This window comes from Pseudopodoces humilis, chromosome 5 (assembly GCF_049639895.1).
Source record: "Pseudopodoces humilis isolate 2021_Gansu_Grassland_sample_001 chromosome 5, ASM4963989v1, whole genome shotgun sequence".
In the NCBI taxonomy this organism is placed as follows: domain Eukaryota; kingdom Metazoa; phylum Chordata; class Aves; order Passeriformes; family Paridae; genus Pseudopodoces; species Pseudopodoces humilis.
Window position 1 is genome coordinate 59,938,677 of NC_142204.1, and position 23,126 is coordinate 59,961,802.

Here is a 23,126-nt window from a genome sequence, read left to right on the forward strand (position 1 = left end):
AAAGGAAACAAAGTGTTTTGAGGGTTTTTATTTTATGGGTCTTTTTTTAAAGCAAAAGTAACTGACTCAAGTTTATGGCTGAAGAAGCTGTGCAAGGTCTATTCATCAGCTGGCAGTACTTTGTGACTCGGGCAGGAACTTCTTGTGTGTACTGAAAGGCTAATTTTGCTAATGGCAGCATGATCCGCATTAGATCGTCACTTTGGCACAAAGTTAGTTCACATGATTTCTAAATGTGCACTAGTTATGAAGCAGTATAAGTTGTACTAGATAAATGCTTTAATTTCCAGTTAATGAGTGTGTCCTATTTTTTGCCTGAATATCAGGTTTATTTTTTTCGTTTTCTCAGATTTGGCAGTACTGCTACCTTGGCTGGATTTCAGACCAGTGTGAGGTGTTTGCTAGGGCTGTGTTGGGCATGGAACAATGCCATTGCCTGAAAAAATTCAGTACACTGATTGCTTTCTTAACTAGTTAAAGGTGGCATATAAGAAAACAGAACTGTTGTTCATTTATAGCTTTCACAACATGAAAAAAATGTTACAAGAGAGTAGTTTAAGATTAGGCTTTAACCCTTACATTTCACTTTTTAAAATCCAATGTATTATTCTAATAAAAACTCTCTATATTTTGCAGTTAATTTAGAATATTGCTTCCTTTTAACCTACTATTTCCTGTAATGGTTTAGATGCTGAATTTAGCTGATTTAGTTAATCAATTCAGAATTCCTCCTTGAGCAGTTGAAACTGTTAGTGGTTTTCCTCATGTCACCACTTAACACTGCAGGGCTGAGAGTGATACTTGTACATTTTTGTGCAAGTGCTTGCAGAAATGTGTTCATAAAGGAGAATCAGTTCTGTAGCTTCCTACAGCTTGCTGGCTTTTTCTGTGGAGGTGGCTCTGGCACTGTTCTTTCTCTAGGCTCTGACTTTCCTTGTCTCTAGGCTATGGTGGAAATTTCTGCACAGGACTGATTGAGCACCTGGATAGGCTGGTGTCTACCTTTTTATGACTAACAAAAACACAGAACTGAGACTTTTTACAGCTTCTCTGTCATGGTCAGATTTGTGATCTGTTCAGTCTTACTTCCATTGCCTTGAGTATTGATGAAACAATGAAATAATTTAGGGATTATAGGCAAATTGTAGAAGTCCTGAGAGCACTGGAGATGAATTGCCTGTAGACTGTGTGTCACTATGATGTATTCCTCTCCATTATTGTACAGGACTGTGCAAAGGCTGAGAAAAAGAACTTGGATGGTCAATGAGATATTTAAGATATCCCATAATTTCATGCATTTCATGTGAAGAAGATGAAACTTCAGCTAAGGGATTTAGATTTCCCTTGGTCCACTGCCCTAGAGCTGGACAGATGTTAATTTTTGAAGCTCCCTAATAAGTTTGGCCAGTTTGCATCTGTTTCCTTCCCTTTTTAACAACCTCTACTGTCTCTCACACTATTTCCCTGATTGTGATTGAAGTTCGTTTTTTTTTCTTTGCTGAGACCTGATGGTTGTTTGTGTGATGAATCAACCTTCCCTCTTTTCAGGAGCATTGTCCTTGTTGAGAGAGAGGAAACAGCTTGTGGAACCACAAAAGACAAGTCTGTAGCTGCCCAGCATAAGTGGATCAGTGTTTCCTAGTAGCAACTGCAAAAAACTTTTTTTTTTCCCCTAAATCTTCCTCAGTTCTTGTTCTCTTTGGGATGATGTTAAAGAATGCAGATGCCCAGCTTACGCCAAGTGAAACTGTTCTGTTGCAAACAGAAGTTTATGACAGTTCCGTTTTGGCCCTTGCTCTTCTCTTGGTGAGGTTATAACAAGTGCTCTTCACTTTATCCACTGAACATGAAGAAATAGAATCCATTCCAGAAAAACAGCTTTCTCAAGCTGTGCCTGTGCAGAGGGGTCTGGGGCTTGCCGCACTCCACATTTCCTAGCATAATAGTCAGAAGCTGCATTTTAGATGATAAGAAGGTGGTAAGTTTTTTGTAGTGTGTTGCCCAAACCAGTGTGTTGCCATGTCTGTAGCTGGCAATTAGATGGTCATGATTTCTCTGGAGCAGCCATAAATGCTTCAGCCAGGAGAACTGGTTTCCTGTTTGTTCAGTATTTTCTGTTTCTCAGGGAAACCATAATATTTTGTTGTTTGGTCAATGGCAGAGGCTTCCACTCTTTCCTCCTGTAGCTCCTTATATTGATTTTATCTGTATATGTTTTCCTAATGATTGGCTTTGCTATAATCAATCTTACAAGTGTTAGTCGGTTGGGCCATTTATTGACTAGTACCAATCTGGAGCACTTTTGAAATTTGAAGTGTTCCCTTGTTGATCCAAAACAGTCCATGCTTGGTGACTTTCAGAACACATTCCATAGCCTTATAATTGCCTTCAGGACTTTTCATTTGAAGGCTTATTTATTAGCTCATATTTTCTCTTTAGTTTTTTCAATTTGCATTGAAGGTTTAAGGTGGGTCATTCAGGAAACTGTAAAATAGGAACATCTTACACTCAAACTGCAGGAGTAACTTACTCCTTTAGTCCATGAACATGTGTTTTCATCTATTAAGTAGAAAAAAATAGTTATTATATTGAGTCATACACAGTTACTTTTGTGTTTCTGTTGTGTTGTAAATGCCAAAGAAACTACAACTACCTATAACATATTTCAGTCCCTTTGTAGATTTCACAAAAAAAACCCCTGTACCAGCTGCTTTTTCCAAGCTCACTTTTTTGTATGGCTCTGCTAATAGGTTAATAATATCACCATTTAATGTTTGCATAAGTATTTTTAAGTTTAGATAGCAGGATACATAAAACTGCTAGAAACTGTGATATCTGAAGGCTAGTTGCTGTCTAACATTAAGCTACTTGTCCTTACTTTTCTTATTCCAGCTGTTGTACTTGCTGTGATGCTGTCGTAACATTGTAACACAGCTGTGACTCACTGTCTTCTTAGCTCCCATTTGTCTGCTTATAAAGAATTTTTAAATCCTCTGATTAAATGTTGTATTTGAGTACAGGATATTTAATATATCTGAATGTAGCATCACTGTATAGTTAAAACAGGGTTTGGCAAATAGTTTATATTCCCCTACCAAACAAAAGCAAACCAGTCTGGCAATTGCACCATAATTTGTCAAGGTGTATGAAGGTAATGGTAGAGGATTTTGATGGCATAAACTAACAAGTGTAGATCCATAGTTTTGTTACAGCTCATAGTGCAAACTGTAAAATTGTATTAACATAACCTGAAGGAGGTGATGCTATCTATGGTATAGAAATACTAAAATATTAATGAAATTAAATATGCAGATACAGCATATTAAATATTAATGCCCTTTTAATGTTAATCATGAGTAGAACTCAAGTAAATGCCTTTTTCATAATCTCTGCAAACTTTAAATTCCATCCCTCCCTTCACATCGGGAAGTAAAAGCTAACATACATGGTATTTTTATAAAAATGTAGGGGACAGATTTAGATAAATTTTATTTTTAAAAATGCCACCAGTTGTTTAAAGCACTTGTGATACCATTGTGCCCATCTCTGGAGCCAGAGCTGCAAATGCTTTGAGGCAGCCAGAGTTAGGGAGGGAACTGATGTCACAGGGATTTGGTTTGGTCCTTTGTTTGGGCCACTGTACTGTAAGCAGACTTATTTCCATGAAGTCTTTGGCTGAAATCCTGCTCTAAATGGTTTTAAACATGCAAGGACAAAAAAATGCACAGCTATAAGCATGACGCACATAGCACTGTTATGGGATCAGTGGTTCAGGCTGAGCCTGATTAAATTAATTTCTAACAGGCAAATTTATAAGCTACTCTAGTTAAAACTTCTTTAATAATCTATTTTTTTCTCATTTCCCATTCTCCCATCAAACAGAAAGAGAATTTGACCCAAATAAGCACTGTGGAGTACTGGATCCTGAAACAAAGAAACCTTGCACAAGATCGCTCACCTGCAAGGTACTTTTCTTAGAAGATAAAATATCAGATGCTTTGTTATAGTTTAAATCCTACAACAGTAGTTTGAGAGGTCATACCTGCTCCTGTCTTACAGACAATGGGTATGGTATTCAGGCGCTGTCTTCAGGTAATTCTTTTGTGTAATTCTGTTTCTTTGAATCGGAGCATCTGCATTATTCCACTGATATTTCTAAAAAGATTTTTTTCTTGTCATTTTATTATGCAAAAAGCATTAATGTTTCATGTAGAAACTCAAGTGTTATTTTAAATGCTTCTTTTTTGGTTCATGTGTGCAACAACGTTGAAGTATAGTAATTTTTTAGTTAAAAAATTAACATATTTGTGTATAATAAATTACTTGGAGGCTGTTCTTGTGATAGTAATAAATCCTGTGTCAAAAAGTAGCTGCAATGTGAGACATTTCTAATGAACATTTGTATGTGTATGTGCTGCCTGTCAGTAGAGATGATCAGCTAAATTTGCTTTAAAATATATTCATGTTTTTCAATCCAATTAAATCAGTTTTCATTGTAAGTTAAAAGCTACACTGATTTTCTTAATATCTTAAAATTACTGGAATTCTATTTTCCATCTTGGAAAAGGTAAGTCAGTAGTCTCTATTATATAAAAATCAATGCAAAAAGTAATTTTAGCCTTGAAGTTGGCATTTAAGAATGACTTTATAAATTATCAAAGATAATGTGGATTAGGAGCTTTATTTCCTTAACTGTGGCTAAAGTTGTTTGAAGTAGATTTTATCTTTTAGACTAGTGGTGTATCAGAAGTATAGAGGAATCATAAACAATGTCATGCACACACAAATGCTTTTTAACCACCCTATTTTTAGACTCATTCACTTAATCATCGACGAGCAGTTCCAGGCCGTAAAAAACAGTTTGACATCCTTCTAGCTGAACACAAAGCTCGATCCAGGGAAAAAGAAGTCGCAAAAGACAAAGAGCATCCACCATCTGCAAGGGAAAGCTATCAGAGCCAGCCCACACCAGCACAAGATTCTCTGTCAGGATCCTCAGTGAACTCTGGGCAAGAATCTAAAGTAACATCTCCTGCAAAATCTAGACCACCAAATTCTGTACTTCCAAGGTAAGCAGTTCTGCAGTGTGGAGTGTTGCGTTCTGAAGGTGCTGTAAGAAATTTCTTAGACTTTCATATAACTCATTTTATAAGCATTTAATACTTTTTTAGGTTATTGCACAATAAAACATATTAATATAAGAATTTCTGCTAGCTTATGTTAATTGAACTCTGTCCATGGTAGCCTGTGATCTAATTGGGAATGGGGAAAGGAATAGTGTCCACCTTTGGCTCAGAATCTCAGACTAACTGCATTTTTTTCATAAAATGGTCAGTAATAATTAATAAAGATTATATTCAAATCATTCGGTCACAACTGGGAATTGAGAAAAGTCTGTTTACATCAATCAGTGTAGGTATTAGTGCTAAAATTCTGCACATTTATATAAAATTTTTATCCAGAAATACTTTGCGAATTGCATCAATGGAATTGTAAAAAAGGGTGTAATTTAGTGTTGATTTAAAACTATTAATATGAAACCATCCATAGCATGTCTTCCCTTATTTTGAAGATTTTTCTTAGAAAGGACAAAAACAGTCTTCAGAAAGACAATGAAAACTTCTGAAGGCATCCTTTTGCAAAAAACAGAGTAAGGTATTTGATCTACTGAATTCTAATTATCCTCTGGAAAACTTCCCATATATTTTGTTTATTTGTGGGTTTTTTTGGTACTCATTTTGGCTGGCGTGCATAGAGCTAAATCAGTTGGCTTTGTTCATATTTATATTTTTTCATCATTCATTTCTTTGCAGAAAGCTTAGTCAGGATTGGGTGTTCATTTTGGGACTTTCCTACTATGATAGTCCCTATTTGAAAGAGATACTTCTTGTATTTACTATCTCAGGTCTTACAGAGACAGCTGTTTCCAGTGTTTTCTGTGTGGCCACCAAGCTTGAATGAAGTTTCATTCCTGTGGCAGCAGAGGTGGGCCTTGCAGGGTTTTAGTGAAAAGACAATGAGAGAATACCCACAGATGAGTTGGTGTTTCTCTGCTTAATTCTTGGAAAAGCAGTGACCTTACACTGTCCTTCCATAGAGAGGAGCACAGATAGACAGACAGGTAGAAATGGGGTTTAGTAGGTATTACAGTCAAAGTAGCAAAACTGGAGTGCAATTCCATGAGAGTCAGCTGCAGAAATTGCAGAGGTAGTAGTCGAGGAGGAGGATTTTAGCAGCCAGACGTTGTTTGTACAGACTGCATTTCTGTTTCAGCTGCAGCGCCTCTTGGGTTGTCCTGCCTGGTTTCAGAGCAGCTATGGAAGCTTTGTGGCCTCTCTGTGGTGTCCAGCAAGCTGCAGCTCTGCTGCTGCCGGCAGCACAGCCCTCCAGGGCCACCGTGGGGGCTCAGCCGAGCGCTCGGGGGCTGCGGAGCACTGGCACAGCCCAGGCAACAGCAGCTGCAGCTTGGGCTGTGCTGATGCCATTGGCGAGCAATCCCTGTGCAGGTCAGGACAGGGCTCCTGTCTGCAGGCTTGGGCACTGCACTGTCCTGAGAGCATGAATTCATGAGACTGAAGGAGGATTTTGTCCAGTGTGGACATCTCCTCCAGCCTCAGAGCTCGCCATACATACTTGGTTGTACTGTAATTGAGAACCTTTTCCCACTTCTAATCTAATCTGTTTTCAAACTAGTTTTGAAAGGCAAGGCACCATCATACCCTGTCATGCAAGGACATTCCTACTTTGTTTTATTGCATTTTAGACAAAGGTAAAAAATGCTGTGAGGAGTTCTCCCAGTTAATCCACTCACTAATCTACCTGTAGAGGGGGTCAGCTAAACACTCCTATATTTAGTACACTAATTTTAGTAGGATTTTTATAAATGGACCTTTAGGATTAATCAAGTAGCAGAGTAATGGTTCAGTGTAAGAAGTTTTTATATACCTGTGCTTTAAGTATTCAGTGTCTCTCTTAAGATCTGAAATCCAGCTTCATGACAAATTTAAAATTTCAGGTGATAGACAGGTGTTTCTGTTAAAATTAACTTGATGACAACCCCACAATATATTTCTGACAAGACCAAATGTCAGCTATTCAGTGTCTTTTACTCTCCTTGTTTACATTGGTAATTTCTGGCATCATTTGCTTTGATGCTTGATGGCAGCAGGTAGGTTTGTAGAGCCTTTGAATGCTGATGATTTAAATATATGTTCTCCTTCTAGACCTTCATCTGCAAATAGCATAAACAGCAACAGTTCTTCAAACCACAGTGGGTATGTACCAGAACTGCCACTGCCTTCCATGGGAGGAGATATCACAAGCAGACTGTCCAGTGATGAAGGAGAAGCGGATGGAGCTGAAGAATCTGAGAAATTAGACTGTCATTTTTCTGGACACCATCCCAGACCTCTTGGGGTATGTGTCAGTCTGGCATGCCTTGCCATTGTTCTTGCATAATTAGGGAGGGGAGAACAAATAAGTAATTTAGTAAGAAGGTAAGGAATGAAGAAGTTACATTCTGAAAACTGTTCTAAAGAGAAAAAATGCATTTAATAGAAAAGGGTAAGGATGGGATAAGGTAGGAGGAGACCACTGGTCAGTACACATGATACATTGATGTAGGACAAGATAGGCAGCAGAAAATCAGAAGTTCTATTTTTAGATTGTCCTCTCAGTAGACCTCAAATTGGATGTAGCTCTGCTAAATGGAGGAAAGTTGCATTGCTTTAAATGTGACATGAGCAGATATTCTCTTGGTTGTTGCAGTTCTTACAAAACTGTACCTTGCAATTGGTGGCAGAAGGCTAGTACAGTGCTCTATTCATTTCTGTAGTCTGCTTTAAAGCAGTAATTAAATGTCTTTTATGTGAGTGTATGTGGACTTTGAAACTATTGCTTCATTCATCTCAAAATGAAAAGGCTCTGGTGGTGGCTGAAGTATGTGTTTGAGCAGCTGGTTTTGTCTTTCTCCTGTGTTAGAGAGAAATTCATTGTAAGTAGTAAAAGGTGCTTTGTGGTATTATCTCTGCAGTGTGAATTTGTTTACACTGTTCAAACCAAGAAGCAGTGGAAGAACTCTTGAAGTTCTTAGGAGTTGGTTCTCATAAAAATTGAATCAAAGAATACACTTGCATGTTTTCCATATAATATGCAGAATAAACACTGTGATAACTGGTAACATTGTTTGTATTCCCTGGAGCAAAGGAGAACTTGCTCCTGTCAGACACCAGGAAAAAGTATGACCCAGACATTAAATGACTGTCAGATGAAATCCTGTATTTGGTTCTTACAGAGAAAATGAGAATTACTGTAGTCCACACAATAGTATGATATGCAGAAACCTCCTGTTTCCTTGGTACTATGGCATGCTACTTTGGTTTTGCTGTCTGCTTCTCTATGAATTAAAAACTAAAGGTTCACTGCATGGGTGCCCACACAATTCAAAAAATAATCTAAGTGCAGCCAGTTCTTGTACATGCCTCAGCAGTGAGGCGTGGCTGTCAATAGCCATTTTGGTTTAGGATCCTAGTTCGGTTTCAAGGCAAACCCACTGACTCATCTGTTCTCTGAAATCTTAACATCTCTCAAATGAAGCAGTTACTGGTAGTGAAACCAGTTCTTAGTCCATATCAGTGTGAAGTCAGAAAAGATAGTGTCAATCACATCTAGTTTATGTTAATTACTGAATTTCATATTTGAGTAGACTCTTTTCCTTACAACTTCCTCCTGGCCAGGTGGTAAAAACTGATCAGGGGGAAGGTCAGTAGGTACTTAAATTGCCTCTTGGTGGTACTTGGTGTTAGTGGTAGCTCGCTGGGAGGTAAGGCTAGTTTGTCAGCTTAGGTGGTGATTTTAATTAACCTATTTAACCTTGTCATGAAACAGAGTTAAAATGAACAGTTGCAGTCACCACTTGCTGTCCATTAAGCTGACGAGTGCTTTGAATAGATGCTCTTCTACTGCATCAGTGCTTCTGCTGTCAGCCATAATTGATGTGACTGTGTCCCTTGTATGATGGAGAGTTGTCTTGTTTTCTGAGGATGATTTGTAACAGAGTTCTCTCCTACAAATACATTGCAGCAGTTCTCTGCATCATGTAGATAAAGACTGTGCTGAACCAAGAGCAGATTCCTGATTGTAACATTTCAGTGTAGCAGGACTTTTCAAGAGGTTCTCTAGAGGAGGTGGTGCAGGTACTCCTGAACTCTGCAGAATTTTCAAAATACTACTCCTCCAGTAGATTTTCATGCACTGTCAAGAGTGTAGCCCATGTTCTGTAGTAGCACAGATGCCATGGATGATAATTTACATTTTTACTGAAATGTCAGGGATTTGTTTATTAAGTAGATACTAAAGATGTTCCCATTGCACTTTTTTTCCACTTCAGTTATATTTTTATTGCTGTCATGCAGTTATGAGATTTAAGACACACAGAACAGTGTAACTTGTCTTTCTGAGGCAGTAAGAATTTTTTCTTTGAAAGTACCTCAACAGTTACATTCTTTCTCTAGCACTGGTTCGTTAATGAAGTATGAAATATACTTTACACTAAGCTGAAATATGCACATATTTCATAATTCTTAAAAAAACTATTTATGCTGTAGATAATGAAAACCACATTTTAAAGGTTTTATATGCATGATACAAATTACAGTGGTGTTCCTTGATCTACCAATAAATATTTCATCATGTAGAAATAAATTTTTATAAGCAACATTGAAATACTTTTTCTTTCAGTTCTGTTCATATGGCAGTCGCTTAATGGGAAGAGGGTACTATGTCTTTGACAGAAGATGGGACCATTTTCGATTCGCACTGAACTCCATGGTAGAAAAACACTTGAACTCACAGATGTGGAAGTAAGTGTAATTTTTACACTTCTTTTTTTTTTTCCTTGGTGGGTGATTTACTTTTTTAATTCTTTAAAATTTGTAAATTAAACACTCCATGGGACATTTACTCCGTTTGTAAAATTACATCTGTATTAAGGTATAACAGTAACATGTGTACAAATCTTCTCTTTTCTGTTAAGGAATATACAGCCCAACGGAACAATGTCCTAGTCCAATGTAAATTTCTGTCAGATGTAGGATTCTTTCTAGTCCTTAAGAATCCTGATTTTGCTTAGAATTTTATGCCTTTATCATGCACCGGTATCACCCATTCAGGCTTTGCTGTGCAAGACTCATGAGTTGTACGATAAGGAACTTGGTGCACATCTGTCTGTGCATTAGATGGAATATGATAGGTTTTTAATCCATAGTGCCCTTACTGCCTTTGGGGTCTTAAAAGTTTGATTATTACTCACTGTTGAAGCACCTCTCTATCACATATGCAGCTTCCAAGCACTATAGGCTTTGACTACACAGATCCATTGAAATAGACTGCAATTCTAAAATAGATATTAATTCTTTAAAAAAAAAAAAAATAATTAACAGTTCATGGCATCTACACATAGATTGATTTTTTGGGGGTATTCTGCTACAGAATATGCATTCTTCCAATGTAATGATGCTAAAGTGCAGTGTTTCATGTCACTGTTTATTATCAGGACTGTGTTACATTCATTGGATGCCAGCCATTAGATAAACAAGGTTTGATTTTCATTTAAATATATATATTTTAAGCACTAAAGCTTGGCTTGTCTGACTAACCTGGTAACTTAATGATAATAGTGACATTGTGCTAGGAGATAGAGTTTAGAAATGGTTGGTTCTGCCATAAAAGGGCCAGTTCAGAGACTGATCGTGCTCAATCTGCTTTGTAAATTTGTAAACTAGTGTCTGTCACCTTCCACAACTAAAAAATATTTTAGTTTCCTTATACAGGAAGATTAAAATTAGTTACCTATTGGCTTTGTTTGTCAGGAGAAAAGATGCTTGGGCATCTGAAAAACATGTACCACCACTAGTACAAACTAGTACAAAAAACAGACCTCTGTAGTAGTCATTTGATACCAGAAGTAAACAGGCCTTATCCTGCTCCCACTAAATCTGATTTTAAAAGTTTTCCCAAATTTTAGCTGTTTATATAATCTCTAATACCTTGATGAGCTCCAGCCATACTCACTTGTCTGTGTAACACAGGAAGCTGACAGTGCCTAACCACTGTTTTATTCCTCTGCTGTCCTCAACCCTCCTCTGGACTTTCCCTGTGTTCCCTAAGCAGACCTGGATGTGAGGCTGCTATTCTATAGTTCTGCAGCTGTGGCCAGAGGTACAGGGATGCAGGGCCATGTTCTCAGAACTGTAACATTAACAAAGTACTTTAATCCCTAATTCTCAAACTACTTTGCAAAGGTGGGTAGGAATTGTTGGCCCTTCTTTAAAAGAAACCTGAAGGACATCTCTGATAAGCAGCTTTGTTTGCATTGCAAGTGGCAGGCAGTAGGACTTCCTCATTTCTGGCAGCATGGACTGTGTGTAATCCCTTATGTCACTGTGCCATAAACAGTGTTCTGTCCAACAGTCTCCACAAGAGGAATACCTGGAGAGAACACTTGTAATTAGGATTTGATTTTTGATAAAATAGCACACCCAGGGCTGCTCTTTTGTCATACTTCTGTGATGGCAAGAGTAAACCTTTAAAAATGGGAAAGGCGTCAATAGTGAGGATAACAAGGGCAGAGTTATGGGGCTGTACAACTTCTCAGAAAAGAGAACTAGGATTAAACCAGGAATTAAATTTAAGTCTAAATAATGGGAAAAGCTCACATAATAGTTTTCCAAGAGACATTAGGAAGGTCTGCTTCTTTGATAACACCACATTAGATAAAATAATAGATGATGGCTGAATGGAAAGGAATTTGAATACACCTTACTAATTTCACAGGTAATACTATTATACTTTCTTCTCAAAAGAGTATTCAGCTTTTTATAAAGCTTATCAAGCTCTGTTTAATATTTTGTCATTTTTTCAATATCAGTGAAAATTAATCAATAATTTACCTGTTTAATGCCATCTAACCAGCGCTCAAATGAGCTGTTGGGAATAGCACTGCATTTGGTAAGGGATGATCTTTCCTCTTTATGCTCAATGATTAAGTGCTTCACAACCCCTCAGACTGTCACATTTACTACCTATGAGTTTAGGTTGATATTGAAACTGTTCCACAACTTGAGCTTTGAAGCAAAGCATATGCAATTAATGAAACATGGTGACTAGGGTATGTATAGGTGCCACTGTCAGGCATTTATTTGCATTTTTTAATTGTTTAGTAAAATAAGAGAAGGAAAAAGGAAATGAAATTTGTAATAATGTGTTTAAATTGTAATACTATGCACTTAATTGCTATATATGATTAATAGAATAAAATAGGAATCAAAATTGTAACAATCTAGGATTGCCTTTTTTGAATAAATTAATGGAAATTATTTCCTATCTGCATTGTTTGGATGGAATTTTTTATGTATCTCTCTTCTTCTTTTTTCCCTCCCTTTTCTATTTAGGAAAATTCCTCCTGCGGCAGACAGTCCCATGCCTTCTCCAGCAGCACATGTCTCCACTCCTTTTCCAGCATCAGTCTTACAGCCCTTTAGCAACCCCAGTGCGGTGTATATTCCTTCAACACCTATCAGTTCAAGAATCACTTCTTCTTACATAATGACATCAGCCATGTTATCAAATGCAGCCTTTGTGACAACGGCAGAGACAAATTCCATTATGTCTCACACCACAGCTTTTCCTCACATGGCTGCAAGCCTAAGTATCATGGACTCAACTTTTAAGGCGCCATCAGCTGTGTCACCAGTGCCAGCAGTCATCCCTTCCCCATCCCACAAGCCATCCAAAACAAAAACCAGCAAATCCTCAAAAGTGAAAGACCTGTCATCTCGGAGTGATGAGTCTTCAAGTAACAAAAAGAAAAAGCCGCAGTCGTCGTCTTCATCGTCGTCATCATCCTCATTATCTTTGCAGACATCTTCCTCATCTTCATTTTCAGGGTCCCACAAAAAGAACTGTGTCCTGAACCCCAGTTCAACGTTGAACTCCTATCAGGCGACATCCTCCTTTAACAGTGTGTCTGTGCACAATACCAATAATGGAACAAGCCCACTCAGTGCCAAATCGGAGCCCTCAGGACGGACTTCATTGTCAAGTAGTTCAACAGACTCAGTGAAACACATGAGCATGGTAGTGAGCAGTATTGACTCTTCTAATCTGTCTGTATCTTCTCTCGTGCACCACTCAGGGGACCACTCCCTGGGAGCACATAATGCAGTGTCTTCTCTACCCCTTTCTTTTGACAAATCAGAAGGAAAAAAACGTAAAAACTCTAGTTCTAGTAGCAAAGCCTGTAAAATCACTAAAATGCCTGGTATGAATAGTGTTCATAGAAAGAGCACTGCCAACCTTATTTCTGCGGTGCCAGATCCTACAAGCAGCTCCATCTCTCGGCAGGTAAGGGACTCTTCCAGTTATTTTTTTGTAGATCATGTCTGACTTCCTTGAAATATTTCATTCATTCTGAAAAGAAAATGCCACAGATGGGTTTTCATCACACAATTTGCTTTCTAGGTTAATACAGAAACTTACTTGTTTTGTACCGGTCATAGCAAGATGCTCTGAGAGTTAAAAAAATTATATATATATATTAATATATATATATACACTTTCTCAAAATATTTTATGAGATTTTTTATTCAATTATTAAAGTAGCTGTTTCTATCTCGGCAAGTAAAATTGAATGTCCAGAATGGATAAATAATTGTTAGATTTTTTTTTTTCTTAATTCTCATCTCTCTGAAATAAATTGTGTTATTTAAACAGGAAGATTAGAGTCAGAATTACTGTTTATTTCTTTTCCAAACTTGTTGCTGGTTCATTTCCTAATGTTATGCAAGTCTCTTCATATCACATCTACCTTTCTCCCAGGGAGAGTCTGAGGTGCCTGACCTCAGATGTTGTTTCCTGTTTGAAACTGGAAAAATTAAGGAATTGTGATCTTAATCAGATGACCTTTAGTGGACATTTGGTTACCTTTTTCAGTGTACATGTATTCACAGAATATTGAAGTCAGTGCAGCAGATAAAGTTACACACATTGCTTCATTGATAGTAACAGAGCTTTGGCTTTCAGTGGTGCTATGTAAGGACAAAAGTATATGTGAAGTAAGATCTGGTGGGAAAACTGCCAATACAATCTTTATAATGATCGACTGTTTCATTCTGCTGCCGTGCCCAATGCTGTGCAGTGCACACAAAACAATGCTTGGCCCTGATGTATGGAACACAAAGCCATAGAAAATAGGATACCTCAGAGAATCCAGAGAAGGTAGCTTAGGAATATTTTTTTTTTTGCGAAGCTCTCATTTCCTAAGGATATTGCCCATAAAAACAAGTGGAATTTAAAAAGAAGATGGTAAGTGCAAAGCAATCCATAAGTAATATGGCAGAAATGGGAGAGGAGAAAAGGAATAAATGAATTCTAAAGCTGGTATAGAAGACAGACTGAAGGTCTCAAAGAATGGCCTAGCAGGTATATTTTCTCTTTCCTACTTCCAGCAGAGGTGCAACAGAGATGAACTCTTTGGCTTTTTAAAATGGGGAGTGGCATTGTCTTTCTGTTGTAAGCCTCTTAAACGTGTCCTGCGACCAGAACTGATCTTCAAGTAACTGAAGTCAGCAGAGGTTGCTGCAGATTCTTCTGTCACACAATCTGAATTTTGAAACATGTGTGCCCAAAAAGATTAAATTGCCCTGAGGTTTAAGGTGTCAAATGGAAAGAAAAAGTAAGTAGGAATTGGTATTTTGGTACAAATATGGGTAATATGAAATGGATTGTATCATCTTTTCACAGGACATAGACTGTATCTGTAGCTAGTGCAGTGTGAGGAAATCTTACAGAAGAGGTTCTGAGTTCAAATTCTGAGCTCCCTTGGGATCAAATCTGTTCCTGTATGTCATTCCTGTTTCAATTCCTGATGTATTTCATGGTGTTGCACAGTTATAGAAGTAAATAAACCACAAAAAAATCTATCAGAGGTCTTTGCTGAATATTTGTAAAAATGTAATTCTGACTAATAATTTTTTCTGAAGTAAGAGGTTAAATATTTATAGTGAGTGTTACAATATACAGATATTTAAACATGTTATACATATATGTATGTATTGTGTATATCTATATATGTTATATATATATGACCAGGTGCATACATACATACATACATATGTATACATGCATATATGTATGTGTATCTATATATGTAAAAGTTGGTCACACTTTCCTCTTATATTGCTGGTTTTTGGAGCTACAGCAGTAGTCAAAAATAGGCCTTTGGGGTTAATTGTGTTTCAGAAGTGTGGCTGGCAGCTAATTGTCTTTGTGACAAGGATACCGTATGCAATACAGTATAAATGGAATTTGTACCCATTTAAGCATATGGATCAAATAATATTACATACTCTACATGTGTTTCTTGGAGCTCTGAAGAATACAATACTTAAATTTCCTTTTAAGCTGTGCTGTTTGACTTGCTGTTTTCTAGAAATGCAGTTACAGTAAAAATCCCAATCAAAAAAATGGCACAACTTAAAATCTTGCTCTTGTTCCTTCATGTAATAGGGCAAATTGAAGAGACTAAGAACACAGCAACAGGTGATAGGCTCAGGTATAGTTTTCTTATTTAATTCAACTCTAGACTGGATAGATATTGTTAGACCATTGATTAGATAGAAGTGTTAACCATTGGGTTTTGAAGTACACTTTATTTTTAAAAGACTCAGGGGAGAAAAAAAAGGATTTGAGTTTTGGCCTCCCACTTATACTTTTGGAATAGTGTTTCCCCCCATTAAAAACCCAAGACATCTGAGAACCTTTCCTTCATTTCAGAGTGCTGTACCTCTTTGGTCTGTGTGACTGTTTCTCCATTTCAAAAGAGGACATGTATTTATTTTGGAGGAGTTTATGAGTGCTGTAATGCTGTATGTAAAGAAGAAAGATTTGCAAGTGTGTCCCGATGTTCTGAGTGACCAGGAAAGATAGAAGGTTGTTTACCTTTAGTGAAGATTTGTAGCTGAAGAATGTTTTCCTCTGTTATGTTAACAGCTGTGACAGGCAAAACAAGCTGAAGGGAGCAGGACAGGCAAAGGCCTATCCTTTTAATTTTCATGCACCATGGGAGCACCTTCAAAACTGGTTGTAAATAAAATCTTTAAACATTTATTCTGGATAGAATGTGAACAGAGAACACTGTTTCAAACAATCTCTGTGTGAAAAAGTGCAGGTGTGGAGAGGAAGAGAGAGGCTACCTTTCACTCTGTACATGAAATGGCAGAATAACAAACAATGCTGTGGAAGGGAAGGAGAAAGCTGCTCTTGTGAAGGCCCTGCCAGCCAATGCCACAGCCCCACCAAGTCAGTACGAAACTGGCTACTGCATTTCTCACTGTTTAGGAGACAGGTTCTTGCTACTTCTCCATCAAAGGATTAAAATGATGTTACTTGAAGTCAGTGACTTTGTAAACAACTATTCACTCTGCAGTCATCTGCCATTTACAGACAGGTTAATAGTTAGTTTTTATCAGTCTTGTAACCCCTGCGGAACAACACATCTGACTCAACAGCTGTGTCCCTTCTTGTATGGCAAGAGAAATATCTACACCATGTTTACAGGTCATTGTAGAAAAACCTATGACAGGCTGCTCTTGCAGAGTGCTGGAAACTCACAAACATTGAAACAAGCAGATGGAATATTGCAGTATTATAACTAAGTATTTTAAAATGTATGTATGTGTACTACAATTTACACTCATTTCTAAAGAAATTCTCTGATGCAGTAATGGATAGAAATGCAAATTTGAACCTCTGGAGTTTGGTTCTTGTGATTAATACTTGTTCTATTGAGTAATGATATATGGGAAAAAATGGAATAGCTTAGGGCATGCCCTGGTGCTTGGCCACTTGGTTTAAGCTCCCCAGGAGTGGGGAAGATCTCCTGGGGAGGATCCCATGACCTGGAGCACTCAGTGCTCTCTGAACAGCTGCTCTAAGTGACTTCAGTAACCAGAGAAACCAGTATTTCGGTCTAGAGAGGTGGGGGGGTTGCAGTTTATATTCCCTCAGCAACTGTTTGGTATGTTATTTTCTGACCTGTAACAGTATTTATGTGCCTTTTAAGACTATTTAAAGTGTACAGGCTCTGAGAGATAATGATGATTCTATCTGAAGCGTATCTTTTGCAATAGCAAACTATCTGTGATCCAAATGTAATGTGATTAGTGCCACATTACACAGGGAAGGGAAGGCCATCACCAGCATCTGAATTCAACTGACAAATGTGCCTCTCAATACTGCTCAATTGATGTTTTTCAGATTGGAAAAAATAGCAGTGTAGCTTTGTCACAATCCAGTCCTTCGAGTACATCAAACCCAGTACACAACAGACAAGTAAGTTGCTTTTTAAAAAGTGTACTTAAGTAGTCTGTAAACAGTTTTGAAACACTTTATACTATAAAATCTTAAAATACAATTTATGAAAACAGTTCTTTATAGAAACTGCCTTTCAGTGGACTAATACTAGACTTCTCCTCTCATGTAATTTTTTTCCAGCTGTTTTTCCCTCCAAGAATTATGAATTACAAATTTTTTTGCTTGTTTTTCACCACCTGAGTTATGTCTCAGGTTGACTCATGTGCTGCTCGCTGGCTGTTGCTTTGGTAATAGAGGTTCAGCAGCAGCAGGTCTCTTTTGGTTTTTCTGTCCAACTTCTGCTGAGCAAGATGGCACAGCAGAGTCCCCAGACTGGCACAGGAGGGACAGCATTTAAAAACAGGCCAGAAGTGAAAGCAGCAAAGGGAGAGCAAAAATAGGACAGAGAAGACAAGGCACTTGACTATTCAGAGGAGCTAATATGAAAGCATAACTAACCCATGTGTAATGTGAGTTCTGCTTAAACAGGCTATGAGTTGGATAATGATAATAAATGCTGTAACTCAGCTTTTTTTATCCAGCCTTCATCTGTCTGGAGGACTGCTACACTGGTTTATTTCAATATGGCCCCTACTATTTGACTCTCCAACTTGAGTACTTTATCATGAATTTAATATAAAGTTATTTAGTGTGAAAAGGTTTCCCACCTCAGCAAGGTATAGTCACAAGTAATTCAGAGGATTTTTCTGTACAGACAGTGTCTTAGAATTCTGTTATGTATTCTGGCTAAATTATGTATGAATAGTTACTCCAAATGGTTGTGCTGTTTAGTTTCTGCTATGTAGACACAGGAAAGGAATAGTAATGATAGCCCATCACTGTATGCCAAATTAAAATACTCTGAATCACTCATATCGTGAGATGAACAGTAAATTTTATTTTTTTTTCTTTCACTGCTGAATGCAAAGCAATATATGTATGGGAAAACTACTCCAAAGGGAAAAAAGTGGAAAGTTTCTTCATACTTCTAGGGAGTGGCATTTTCCTGTGTGGCACTGTCATCTGACTGCCAGTGACAAACTCTTCTGAAGTGCAAAACTGTTTTTGTTTTAATGTCTTGCTCCTGTGTTAGTATAACGTACACGCTACCCAAGGGGCAGAACTTGTTGGGATGTGTTGCCTAGATCCCATGGGGAAAACCTAAGAGTACAAAACATTAATTTTGTGTCAGCTCTATGTAAACTGAGATTATTGCAGACCTTTTCAGCTGCCTGTTTTCATAACTTTATCAAAAATAGAAGTGTTTACTAGTTTTAAGCTCCACAAACTCTTTATTTTTAAAAATATGTTTCTGTCAGTTTGGTAGTTGAATGTGGAGCTCAAAGTACAAAAACTAAAAAAATTAAGTTGATACTAAGTTTTATTAAACTTTTTTTTAAACTTACACAGGATTTTAGTATTTGGAACCACAAATAATGATTCCCTTTATAATAAATGCTTGTCACTGTCAAATTTGAGCTGCTTTGTTGGCAGTGTTTATCTCCAATCTAGCAATTGAATAGTCTCTAAATATAATCTATCTTAAACTATGGTAATATTTCATTATAAAGGTGTTAATAATTAGGTAACAATAAGTGGATCTACAAGTGTATGTTGTGTCAGTAAAAACTGGAAGCTGAGCTCTCTTGTTTTGAATGTTAGTGTTGCTATAACCATGATAATCAGGGAGTCCAAGTGAAGCAAGATCTGTAGGCAGAGACAATCTCTGCTATACACCAGGGTTTATAGTTGGAAAAATCTGGCAAGTTTTCATGAATACATCACAACAACAGATTTCTAACAATGCAGTTGGAAGCAGAGTTGTAGCTGCCGAGCTAAATGTGCATATGGAGCAGTTCCCCTGGACTGCCTCTGCTGTGTTCCCTGGCCAGGCAACCTGGTGGAGCTGTCTGCTGGTGCAGAGGGAGAGCCAAAGGGAGGAGAAGATTGTTGTTCTCAAGAGAAGGGAGAGGGGTCCGTAACTCATCACAGGGTTGAGTGGCTGGGTGAGAGTGTGGCATTTGGAAAATGGTGTTGGGCTGTAAACCCAGCCTTGTTTGCACCTGTGACGGCCCAGGCGCAGTCCTGGGAGAGCTTCCTGCTGACCTTCCCAAAGCAGCCAGTCAGAACGACAGAACACACAGCAGTGCTGGGAAGGTCACCTGCCACCCTTAACTGAGTGCTCATTATTGAGCTGTGAGCTGAAGGTGGCCTGTAGTTGTTCTCATGTCACAGGAGTAGCTCCTTTTGATCACTTGCTCCATGTGTTGAAGTTCACTCGGGTACTCCCATGGGACTGGTGGATCACGAGAATTGTTGTGGGCCTGTCAGCTCACTCCCACTGCATTAAAGTCCATCAGGTTAAACTCAAACAGATTCTTCTCAATTAATGTTTCATATGAATATTGCTGCCCTTCTTTGAGACCTGAACTAGGGATTGTATGCATAAAAGCTTGCCTGGTTTTCCAACTATTGTTGCTTCAGTAAAAGAAATACTACTTTTTCCTAAAAAAACTACTTGGTCTTTAACAAAAATTAATGGAATAGTAGTTTTACAGTCAAACTGTTTGTGCCTGTATGTATTAAAAGTTTGTTTTCTCCAGATTTTATTCTTGTTCTAGGTTTTTAACTAATCAAGTCTTTTTGTCTTCATAGTGCTTTTAGGTGCCTGAAAGTGTTAACACTTCAAGACCTCAGTATGCGGTGGTTTTTAAATACTGAGTAACTAGATCATTTTATTAAGGGAAGGTGACAACGTGTATGCTGTGTGAGGATTCCTTGTGCATGAAAACATGCTGTGTAGAGGAAAAGATTCTTCAGAGTTGTCGTCTAATTGCTGCTCTTTATTTGTAATGATAACCAAGTTAATGAACATGAGATTCACCAAAGCTTACTAAAATCAGACCGTCCCAAAAGGAAATATGCCGTTTATTCAAAGCAGTTCCTTTTCTTAAAGGTCTAATGTAGTCAGTAAACAGGGAGGAAATTTAGTTCAGGGACTTGAAAAAAATTCCTGCTTTGAGTACTGTCAGCCACAGACATTATTGAAGTGTTTTATACCAAAAGACATTGTGTGATTTTGAACCTGGCTCTGGTTTCTCTTTTAGAAGACATCAAACCGGACTGGTAGAATAAGGACTCTTCCATAACAAGGAAAAGGAACCAGCCTATAATCTCTAGCTCTCAGCAGCCCTACTCCACAGGGTTTTTCTTTTCTATGTCCTGCAGATGGATTTAATCTTTTATGAATTTGTGGTTTTAAAGAGAATTAAATTTACAGAAAACTGTAATAGTGATTTGTTTAGTTTTTCCACTTGTATTTGCCACTGATCTGTACGTTCTGCTTGGTTATGTTTCATGCCTTTTAAAGTTGTTAGCGTTGCAATGCTCCCTTTGTTTCCTAACCAGAACACAATGCACATTCCAAAAAAAGAAAAATCCAGATTATGATTTGAATTTATTTAAAGGATCTCCAAATTTTTTCATTAAATAAAAATTACAGTAATTCTGTATTTAAGCTTGTCCTATGGATAAAAATTGAGTGCATTTCTTAGTAATTTGCAAACAGCTGGGGCACTGCAACTTTAGGGACTAATCCTGATTGGTGCTCTGTACCTACAGCATTTAATAATTTCAGTGGGAATTCTGAGTGTTCAGCCTCTTCCAGGATCAGGCTCTTAAGGAATCTATACTTCAATCAATGCACAGCAGAATTTTGCACCAAACTGTAATTACTGTTATCAGGGGCCCAATGTGTAAAATCCCCATATCTTGGGGGATTTCCAGACCCTTAAGAACACAACACTTGATAACTTCAGTGAACAGTTTGGGTTTGTGAGAACAGGAGTTGAGCAGATTGGCTTGCATTAATAGAATTGCACTGACAGTGTTTCTTATAGGATTACTGAATAATTTTTTAATAAAATATAGATTTTATAATCAGGAAGCCAATACTAGGTACTGGAACAATAGTACAGAGGAGTTAATTTTTATTTCTACAGTGTTAAAAGTGCACTTATATGCTGGTTTATTTACATCTTGGGGAAAGGCAAGAGACTGCAAATAGGGAGATTATTACTACTTTCTTTTTTAAAAAAAGAAGGGTTAAGGCAAATTTTAAGACTAAAAATGTTTAAGCAATTATAAACAAGGCTAGACCCTTTGAAAAAAAGTTTAGAAATATTCTTAAAATAAATTTTTATAGTGTTAATTTTGTAATAATTTATGTTTTGCTATACTTCAGAGCTAACTGACCGGTATAGTTTCAGAAACAGTATGAAACTTAGGAAAGTTTAAGCAATGTTTATATTTTTAAAATGTTCTTTGAATTATGTTTTTATTGTACATTTCTTCAGACTGAAAAATGTGTACATATCTTTGTTATTTTTGCACAATTTTTGTCTTGTTCAGTTTTAGGAGCAGTACTATGTTGATTTTTTTTAATTTATTTTGAGTTATAAAACTGCAGGATTTTAAAAATCTCAGTAACAAAGTCATCCTCTGTAATCAATGAACTGCTATTTCTAGTTGTTGAGGGAAAACAGTGGTTGTGAGATTCAGTGGTTGCTTCTGAGAAATAATGCTAATCAGTGACTGAAGGAGCAATTTTGTAGTTTTAGAAAGCTTTAGCTGTTTCCATGCATCTTTTAATTGGAAAGCTGAATTATGGAGCCTGTCCTTTGAATGCTGCTTAAATTTTATTTTCAACTGGCTTACACCTGACAGCATTTCAGGAAAGTTAAGCACGACGTAAAATCCCGTGGTGTTCTTTCATCATCAAAGAATCATTATTTAATGAAATGTACCTGAAATTTTAGCCTGCAAAATGAAATGGAAGTAAACTCTTGGAAAAAAGTGGATACAAACTGGACCAGCCTATAATGCATTCTTAGTGTAGCATTCACTCGTAGTTCTTTTTCTTCCCCATTTGCCTGAAAACCTTGTGATTTGTTTCCAGCAATAGAGGCTCAGAAGCTTTGGTTGTTACACATACGCAATGCATAGGCCCGTCAGCCATAAAAAGCGACTTGGATAACTTGTATGCCTTCTTTTGTATCGATGTAACAATTGTAAATAGTGCTGATCGACCTTTGTAGAGAATAGTTTATACAGCATATTCTATTATTGCTGATTCTCAGTGAACTATTGTTTTAAAAAAAATAAGAAAAAAAGAAATTTTTCTATTTACACCTTATATTTTGTTATGCTGTTGACCCATGGCACTTTAACAAAACTCTGTGGGTTTTGCATAGCTGGTCAGTCATGGGATATATTAAATAACTGTTGTTGCACAGAAATGAATTTGCACCTGCTATATTGTGCTTTCCTACTACAGATTTTAGAACCTTTTCCAGAAGACTTTTGAAGAAAGCATGTCCAATCATTCTAAGAAAAAAAAAAATGCCATACTTGTACAGCCAATTTCTTTTCTACAATCCATATTTTGTAACACTAAGTATTTTCATTCTTTGTCCTGCACCTTTATGTATTAGCAGTATCAAATAGAGTTCATTCCATGCTTGTGATAATTGTAAGCAGAATAAATGTCTAAAGTAGGTGTAAATAGTAAATTCTATGGCTTACAGTTTAAAAAAGGAAAACCAGAACAAACATGTATCTGATTGATACTGCCATGGTTCAACACCGGGCCTGGAGATATTCTCTAGTGAGCGATTGTATTTTTTGTTTTTTGCTTTATTATTATTTTTTTTTTGTAA

At 37.2% G+C, this 23,126-nt stretch overlaps 1 protein-coding gene across 7 annotated transcripts in view; it reads left to right on the forward strand.

Moving 5' to 3' along the window:
* Nucleotides 1-23,126, forward strand: part of ATXN7L1 (ataxin 7 like 1) — a 113,910-nt gene extending 90,784 nt beyond the window's left edge. For 5 of the 7 annotated variants that reach the window (XM_088055419.1, XM_005526001.3, XM_088055417.1 and 2 more), the window contains 7 exons: nucleotides 3,883-3,965; nucleotides 4,813-5,069; nucleotides 7,224-7,416; nucleotides 9,739-9,860; nucleotides 12,450-13,401; nucleotides 17,314-17,388; nucleotides 20,517-23,126. In XM_088055419.1, the coding sequence (XP_087911545.1) occupies nucleotides 3,883-3,965; nucleotides 4,813-5,069; nucleotides 7,224-7,416; nucleotides 9,739-9,860; nucleotides 12,450-13,401; nucleotides 17,314-17,388; nucleotides 20,517-20,558 (1,724 nt within the window). In that variant the 3' untranslated portion in view covers nucleotides 20,559-23,126. Of the gene's footprint in view, nucleotides 1-3,882; nucleotides 3,966-4,812; nucleotides 5,070-7,223; nucleotides 7,417-9,738; nucleotides 9,861-12,449; nucleotides 13,402-15,564; nucleotides 16,678-17,313; nucleotides 17,389-20,064 lie in introns of those variants that run through there. The other 2 variants (XM_014255196.2, XM_088055416.1) reach the window with 2 other exon arrangements.